This window comes from Lepidothrix coronata, unplaced genomic scaffold (assembly GCF_001604755.1).
Source record: "Lepidothrix coronata isolate B3197 unplaced genomic scaffold, Lepidothrix_coronata-1.0 Scaffold137, whole genome shotgun sequence".
NCBI classification, from domain to species: domain Eukaryota; kingdom Metazoa; phylum Chordata; class Aves; order Passeriformes; family Pipridae; genus Lepidothrix; species Lepidothrix coronata.
This window is the reverse complement of record NW_016690317.1, coordinates 2,564,379-2,572,826: the sequence shown is the minus strand read 5'-3', so window position 1 is coordinate 2,572,826 and position 8,448 is coordinate 2,564,379. Positions and strand designations below refer to the sequence as shown.

The following is an 8,448-nucleotide window of genomic DNA, read 5'->3' as shown; positions in this document are numbered from 1 at the left end:
CTGGGATTGTTTTGCTGGGATTGTTTTGCTGGGAATGTTTTGCTGGGAATGTTTTGCTGGGAATGTTTTGCTGGGAATGTTTTGCTGGGAATGTTTTGCTGGGATTGTTCCTGGATGGGGACCCGGAGCAGTCCTGGCGTAGCTTTCCTGTTCCATAGAATCAGAGGTGCCTCCAGAGTTTTTTGGGAATTTGGGAAGTCTGTGTTGTCTCCTGACCGATCGTCTCAGGGCAGTTTGGGGTCTCAAGTAGGAGTTTTCCTCCCTTGGGTCTGGCATCTCAGCTCCTTCACCAAAGGAATTCCTTCCCAATATCCCACCTAACCCTGCCCTGTCAGTCTGAACCCATTCCCTGTGTCCTGCCCCTCCATCCCTTGTCTCCAGTCCCTCTCCAGCTCTCCTGGAGCCCCTTTAGGCCCTGGAAGGGGCTCTCAGGTCTCCTTGGAGCTCTCCCTTCTCCAGGTGAACTCCCCCAGCTCTCCCAGCCTGGCTCCATCACTGATATTCCTTAGGCATAAAATGTTAGGAAAAGAAATAAGAGCTGCTGGTCTATTCCTAGAGCTGTGAGCTGGAGAAGGGAAGGTTTAGGTGGGATATTGAGGAGGAATTCTTCCCAATGAGGGGCTGGGCTGGAATTCCAGGAGAAGCCGTGGCTGCCCCTGGATCCCTGGGAGTGCCCAAGGCCAGGCTGGAGCAACCTGGGCTGGTGGGATGATTTTAATGTCCCTTCCACCCCAGACTGTTCCATGATCCCATAACACAAGTTTGGCTTCGTTGGAATTCCGCCCAGTGCTGGTTTTCCTTTGGGCTCTCCGGGCACATCCCGTGCCAGCCCAGGCCCGTGGTGCCAGCAGGATCCCGAGTGTCCCTGTGCCAGCCCCTGCTGTCTCATGCTTTGCTCCTTATCTGGCCCCCCCAGAGCTCCAGCCCAGCATAATCGTCCTGTCAATGGTATTTTTTTTTATCTTGGTTGAAGGAGAAGGTGCTACCCGAGGCCTTGTCTGGCTTCCCAGCCTGGAATAAGCCTGGTTGTCACTGCCAGTGTTCAAATGTCCCGAAAATTCAACATTTTTGCACCTGGAATGCAGGATCTGGGCAGCTCAGCTGCTCTGCTCAACACTAAGAGTTGGGTTAAGGCACAAAAGGGAGTCAGACATTCCCAAAAATTGCATGTGAAAGGTTTTCCATTGGAGAAATTTATTCCTTGGATTATGGTTCTCAGGAATCTGGGGAGGGGTTTTTTAATTGGGGTTTTTTTGTGGTTTTTTTTTTTGGTTTCGTTTGGTTTTTTGGTTTGTTTTTTTTCTTTGTGGATATTTGAGCACATTAAAATAAGAAAATAAAATTACCATTTGCAGGCAGGAAATGTTGGATGAGAAGACCCAAGTCTGGGATTCAGCTTTCCCTCAGAGTCGCCCTCCTAGGCTTTGGTGCTTCTCCTCGTGTCCTTAAATGCCCCCCATCCCCTCAGAGCTCCATGTCCAGGGATCCTGTGAGGAGGAGGATGAAGGATTCCCTGGGACAGCTGACGCTGCACAGTCAGAGGCACTGAAAATATGTTTAAATCCTGGTTGGATTCAACTTCCTGGCTTTTCCACAGGAGGGATTTTTTCAGGAATTCGGCGCTTTGGTGCCCACGGTGCCATTCCTCTGTGTCCCTGGTGCCGGGTCTCCAGCTGGCACACGGGCTGTTCTCTTGGATTTTGGGAGCTGTTTCCTTGTGCCCTGTTCCCTGTGGCTCCGAGGGAGTTAACTGGGATCTGCAGGAAGGCTGGCACGGATCAGGCACTGGCACAAACAAGGGGGTTTTGTCACAGCCACTGTCACACAAAAGCAGCCACCGAGGCCTGGGAGTCGCAGGGAATTGGCGTTGGGAGGTGGGAACAAAACTCCAGGGAAAGCCCTTCCCTGGCTCCCCCAGGAATTAGTGCACAGGGGTGGAAAATTGTTAAAAACTCGGGACCTTTTTTTTTTTTAACCAGAGTTTTAGTGTGTTATGGGCTGTGGTTCCTTGTTGTCCTGCCAGGCTGGTGGAGCTGCTTCCCAAGGATTTGTGTCCAGGGGAGGGAATGGAGTGGGGAAAGGCTGGAGCAGCTGAGGGAGCTGGGGGGGCTCAGCCTGGAGAAAAGGAGGCTCAGGGGGGACCTTTTGGCTCTGCAACCCCCTGACAGGAGGGGGGAGCTGCCAGGGAACAAGGGACAGGAGGAGAGGGAACGGCCTCCAGCTGTGCCAGGGGAGGCTCAGGTTGGATATTGGGGAAATTCCTTCCTGGAAAGGGTTGGTTAAACATTGGAACTGCCCAGGTAGGTTTGGAGTCCCCAGCCCTGGAGGTGCCCAGGGAAGGCCTGGCCGTGGCACTCAGTGCTCTGGGCTGGGGGATGAGGTGGGGATGGGGCACAGGGTGGGCTTGATGCTCTGGGAGGGCTTTTCCAACCCCAGTGATTCCATGATTCCTCACAGGTGGACAGAAGGTGTTGCTTCTCAGGCTGATAAATGGCTGGCAGGGTTTTCGAGGTTTGGAGGAAACCACGTTTTGTCCTCGGGATGAACCACGGCCCCGTGGAATGGTTTGGGTTGGAAGGGACCTTAAATCCCCTCCCACTCCAACAGGGACACCTCCCAGCAGCCCAGGTTGCTCCCAGGGAAGATGATCCACACAAACACCTTCCTGCAGGGGAGGCTTTGCCAAGTGATTTTTAAATAAGTGGCAGTGGCTCCGTGATGGGAGCAGCGGGAGCTGGGAAAAGCTGAACTGGAGTCCGGGTGCTTCCAGTGGTTTATGGCCCGTGGTTTATGTTCATGGGAGATTTTGGGGGGTTGTCTGTGTGGGGTTTGAGTCTTTGGGGTTTGCTTTGCTCAGAAACCCTGTCCGGGTGCTCTCTGGCACTTGGCAAAGTTTTCTCTCGTTCCTCTAAAGCAGTGGAGCAATATTTTCCATGAGATTTTAAAAAAAATGAGAGTAAGAAAGAATCAGAGCTCTGGAATATGGGACAAAGTAAGAGCATTGTTGCAGAGGGTCCCTCTCTGTGTTCCTTTTCCTCTGGTGATGATTCTGGCAGCAGAAATCCCCCCTTGGTGTGGTTTTGGCCTGGAATTGCTGTGTCGGGAAAGCGCTCGGCTGTGCCCTGATGGGAACACGGATCCACCGGCTGATCCCAGCCGGGACTTGGATTTGCATAACAGCCTCTCCTCCAAAAATAAAGGAGACAGTGGTTGTTATCCTTGTTTTTATAACAGCACAAAAGGACACTGTGCTGATCCCTCTTCACCCCTGGCACGTGCAGGTGACAACACCCGATTCCAGATCCAGAGGCACAAACCCTGGGAATGTTTTTCTCTCCCTCTGCAAAGGCACTTTTTTTTGTTTTTAAATTAGGACACCTCAGATTTCACTGGGGGAAGCCCATCTGCCCGGATCAGAGCTCGGGGTGGATCTTTTCCAGCTGTCTGAGCACACAGAATCTGCAGGGGGGTTTTATTTCCCTTCCCGTGGTTTGGGGACTTCTGTGATTCCATGAAGTCGAGGCAGAGGGAACGGGAACAAAGTTTGTGAGGGATTTGGCACTGTCTGACATGAGATGCATGTGAGGGTTGGTTTTTTTTTGGCTATTAAAATGTGCAGGTTAGGATTATCACCTGAGGAGACCCCTCCTGGATCGCTGTGTCCGGTTCTGGTGCTCCCAGTGTCAAAAGGATGTGGATCTGTTGGAGTGAATCCACAGGAGGCCACAAACTTGTCAGGGGACTGGAGCACCTCTGCTCTGGAGTCAGGCTGGGAGAGCTGGGGGTGTTCACCTGGAGAAGGGAAGGATCCAGGGACACCTTACAGCCCCTTCCAGGGGCTCCAGGAGAACTGGAGAGGGACTGGGGACAAGGGATGGAGGGACAGGACACAGGGAATGGCTTCAAACTGCCAGAGGGCATGGATAGGTGGGATACTGGGGAGAAATTCCCCCCTGTGAAGGTGGGGAGGCCCTGGCACAGGTTGCCCAGAGAAGCTGTGGCTGCCCCTGGATCCCTGGAAGTGTCCAAGGCCAGGTTGGAGCAACCTGGGCTGGTGGGAGGTGTCCCTGCCCATGGCCGGGGGTGGCACAGGATGGGCTTTAAGCTCCCTTCCAACCCAATCCAGTCTGTGATTCCATGGAAAAGGTGAAAATGGGGAGGCCAGGTGGTACTTTGTCAGGTGTGAGAGGTGGCTGGGAAATTCCTGTGCAGGGAATTCCAGGAGTTCATCGGAAGAACCAAACTCGGCGCTGAGCGTCTTCGTCCCTTTGCCGTCAGCAGAGTCAAACACGTCGGTGTGTGAACACACCCCCCTGAGGTGCTGCACAACTCACCTGCCCCCCTTCCTGTTCCTAACTGGAGCGTGTCCATGTTTTCCAGAGCCTGGCCCAGCTAGAGAACCTGTGCAAGCAGCTGTATGAGACCACGGACACGGCGACGCGGCTGCAGGCGGAGAAAGCCCTGGTGGAGTTCACCAACAGCCCCGACTGCCTGAGCAAGTGCCAGCTGCTCCTCGAGAGAGGGAGTGTACGTAAAACCCCCCCAAAACCCACCCCAAATCCACCCTGCAGGGGGGCACTGAGGAGGGAAACACCCCCGAGGGCTGGAGCGGGGTGTTCATATTCCATATTCCACACCCGCGCTCCCGGATCTCGATTTGGGAGCCGCCGGTGCCCCAAAAAAAGCTGATTTTGCTGCTGCTGTGGGGTCACTTTAATGCCTCGTGGGCCCTGCTGGCTTCTCACAGGCTCCCACCCGGAGCTGCTGGGCTTTAAATTGGAATCCCAACCCCGTGGGAGTGAAGCTTCTCCATAGGGAAAACGGGGTGTGCAGGGAAATTCCGAGGGGGTAAAGCCGGCGGTGCTCCTTCTGGAATGTTGCCCTGGAAATCTGCCCCTGCTGTAGTGTTGGCTTAATGATCCAGCAGGTTAAAACAGAGGAAAGAAAAAAAAAAGCTGGATCATGTGCTGTGGAATTAGTGTGGCAGAAAGGGTGGGAATGGTGCCGGCAGTAAATCCCGCCCGGCTCCCGGAGCTTTGTCCCTGGGAAGGGGCCGCTTGGTTTTCACTTGGAATCAGCAGAAATCCCGTTCCAAAGGGCTGTGCCCCGTGATCCTTTGGCAGGACGTGCATCCAGCTCTCCTGCTGTCAGATTGGAGCCTTGTCCGTAAAGTAGGAAACACTAAACTGTTGGGAAGAGTCGAGTTCTCCGGGAGGAGGGAAAGGAGACGGACGTTAAAGGCTCCGCAAACTTCCCCAAAACTTCACTTCTCCTTAAATTTGAAGCCTGATGGATTCCAAACAAGCTTTTAATTGGAAGCTTTTCCAGTGGGAATGAGGAACTGGTTTACCTCAGGACAAATCACGATATATATTTGTAAGGAAAGGTCCTGAAGCCCAGTTTAATCCAGAGTGGGATCCGTTCTCCCTCCAAATTTGGGGTTTCTGTTCATTCCGGGATCTGACTCCCGTTGTACCCACAGGCCTTGGGAATATTGGAATAAAGAGCTTTCCTGCATTGATCCCAAGCTTTGTCCAGTCCCATATATTGCAGGCAAAATTCCTGTCATTCCCTGGCTGTGATTTAGGGAGTGGGATCAGCCAGGGGGGTTTAGGGGCCTGAATTCCACCAATGAGATCAGAGCTGGGTGGTCCTTAAGAAATACATTTTAACCTGGATTTACCAACCCAGGGCAAGCTCTAAGTGCTTCTTGATGTATCTTAACACACTCCTGGGATAATTCCAGGTGTGGAATTTTAGGAAACTTCACAAATTTTGACTATTTTTGCTTTCAGTGGCGCTTCCATTGTCTTTTGCTCATTAAGCTTTTCCTTCTTCAAATCCGAATTTGTTTTCTTTAGTGTCCATAAAAACATAGAATAAATACATCTAAATAATGCTATAATAATAATAATAATAATAATAATAATAATAATAATAATAATAATAATAATTCTATGTAGAATATTTAGACCTGCCAGTTAAATGAATGCTTTAAACTCAAATATTCGCAGAGGAATTAGCTTAAAATCCATTTAAAATCCGTTGCTGCTCTCTCTGAACTGTGCAATAAAATTCTCTCTTGTGTTTTGGGTTTGTTTTTCCCTCTTCCCAGTCCTCCTACTCCCAGTTACTGGCAGCCACCTGCCTTACCAAACTGGTGTCACGCACAAACAACCCCCTGCCGCTGGAGCAGCGAATAGATATCCGTAAGTATGGAATTTTTCTCCCCAAATTCCTGGGAATGTTCGCCATCTGGCCTTTGATCCGTGGCTGGGAGGTTTCCTGCAACCTCCAGTTTGGGCATCCTGAGGTTTGGGATGCTCAGAAAGGCGAGGAAACATAGGAAGTAAGAGAGTTCAAGGCTAAATATCCGGAATTTTTCCGGATGAAAAATGGGCTTTAAGCCCCCTTCCAACCCAATCCAGTCTGTGATTCCGTGGAAAAGGTGAAAATGGGGAGGCCAGGTGGTACTTTGTCAGCTGTGAGAGGTTGTCACACACTTTGTCAGGCGTGAGGGTCGATGGTTGGACTGGATGATCCCAGAGGGCTTTTCCAACCCTAATTTTTAGATTTTTCCATGATTTTTGGTACAAACAACTGATGGTACCAACAACTCAGGCTCGAGGGGTGGGAATCCCTCATTTCCAGCCCCTTCCCAGACATTAAAGTCACAAATCAGGGGTCAACCTTTACCTCTGACCCACTAATTCCTTAAAACCCCTTCCCACCTCATTTCCATGTACCATGTTTGGGTTGTGAAGGGATGGTGGAATCTCCATCCCTGGAAGTGTTCAAGAAACACCTGGAAAACAGTTTGTGGTTGGTGGCTGGACATGGTTTGTGGTTGGACTGGATGATCCCAGAGGGCTTTTCCAACCCTGATTTTTAGATTTTTAATTAATTCCATGATTTTTGGTACCAGCAACTGATGGTACCAAAAACTCAAGCTCGAGGGGTGGGAATCCCTCATTTCCAGCCCCTTCCCAGACATTAAAGTCACAAATAAAGGTCACAAATAACCCAGTATTTCCTTAAAACCCATTCCCACCTCATTTCCATGTGCCATGTTTGGGTTGTGAAGAGGTGATGGAATCTCCATCCCTGGAATTGTCTGGATGTGGCACTTGGAGGGACATGGTTTGTGGTTGATGGTTGGACATGGTTCATGTTGGCCTGGGTTGATGGTTGGAGTGGATGATCCCAGAGGGCTTCTCCAACCCTGATTTTTAGATTTTTAATTAATTCCATGATTTTTGGTATCAACAACTCAGGCCCAAGGGGTGGGAATCCCTCATTTCCAACCCCTTCCCAGGTCTTAAACTCACAAAGGCTCAACCTTTCCCTCCAACCCACTACTCCCTTAAAACCCATTCCCACCTCATTTCCGTGTGCCGTATTTGGTGGTGGAATCCCTAACCCTGGAATTGTCTGGATGTGGCACTTGGAGGGACATGGTTTGTGGTTGATGGTTGGACTGGATGATCCCAGATGGCTTTTCCAACCCTAATTTTTAGATCTTTCCATGATTTTTGGTATGGAATTTACCAACAACTCAGTCTCAAGGGGTGGGAATCCCTCATTTCCAACCCCTTCCCACGTGTTACAGCCCCAAACAAAGGCTCAACCTTTCCCTCCAACCCGCTCCTCCCTTCAAACCCTTTCCCACCTCATTTCCATGTGCCATATTTGGTGGTGGAATCCCTAACCCTGGAATTGTCTGGATGTGGCACTTGGAGGGACATGGTTTGTGGTTGATGGTTGGACATGGTTTAATGGTTGATGGTTGGACATGGTTTGTGTTGGCCTGGGTTGATGGTTGGACTCTATGATCCCAGAAGGCTTTCCCAACCTTAATTTTTAGATCTTTCCATGATTTGTGGTATGGAATTTACCAACAACTCAGTCTCGAGGGGTGGGAATCCCTCATTTCCAACCCCTTCCCAGGCGTTACAGCCCCGAACAAAGGGTCAACCTTTACCTTTACTTCCTTAAAACCCCTTCCACTTCACTTCCGCGCGCCCAGATCCCGTGTCCCGCCGTGTTTTCCAGGGAATTATGTGCTCAACTACCTGGCCACGAGGCCGAAGCTGGCGACGTTCGTGACGCAGGCGCTGATCCAGCTCTACGCCCGCATCACCAAGCTGGGCTGGTTCGACTGCCAGAAGGACGAGTACGTCTTCAGGAACGTCATCACCGACGTCACCCGCTTCCTCCAGGTCGGACCTTTGGCCCCGCCCTTCCCGGGGATCGGCCCGAATTCCGGCGCCTTTCCGCCAGTCCCGAAATTCCGCTCTTCCGGGGGCCGGGGCTTGGCGGTTTGGAATCTGGGGGGTTCCCGGGCCGAGGAGCTGCCAGGGCACATCAGTGCTTAGGATTTGAAATTTGGGGGAGCGGGAACTTATTTCTAGTTACTGTATTTTAAAATTTGGAGGTTCTAGTTCTTAT

At 51.1% G+C, this 8,448-nt stretch overlaps 1 protein-coding gene across 1 annotated transcript in view; it reads left to right on the top strand.

The window, feature by feature from the left end:
* Positions 1 to 4,137: 4,137 nt before the first annotated feature.
* Positions 4,138 to 8,448, top strand: part of XPO7 (exportin 7) — a 33,500-nt gene continuing 29,189 nt past the window's right edge. The window contains exons 1-4 of the mRNA XM_017827292.1: positions 4,138 to 4,146; positions 4,363 to 4,527; positions 6,116 to 6,209; positions 8,053 to 8,219. Coding sequence (XP_017682781.1) covers positions 4,138 to 4,146; positions 4,363 to 4,527; positions 6,116 to 6,209; positions 8,053 to 8,219 — 435 coding nt within the window. The remainder of the gene's footprint in view (positions 4,147 to 4,362; positions 4,528 to 6,115; positions 6,210 to 8,052; positions 8,220 to 8,448) is intronic.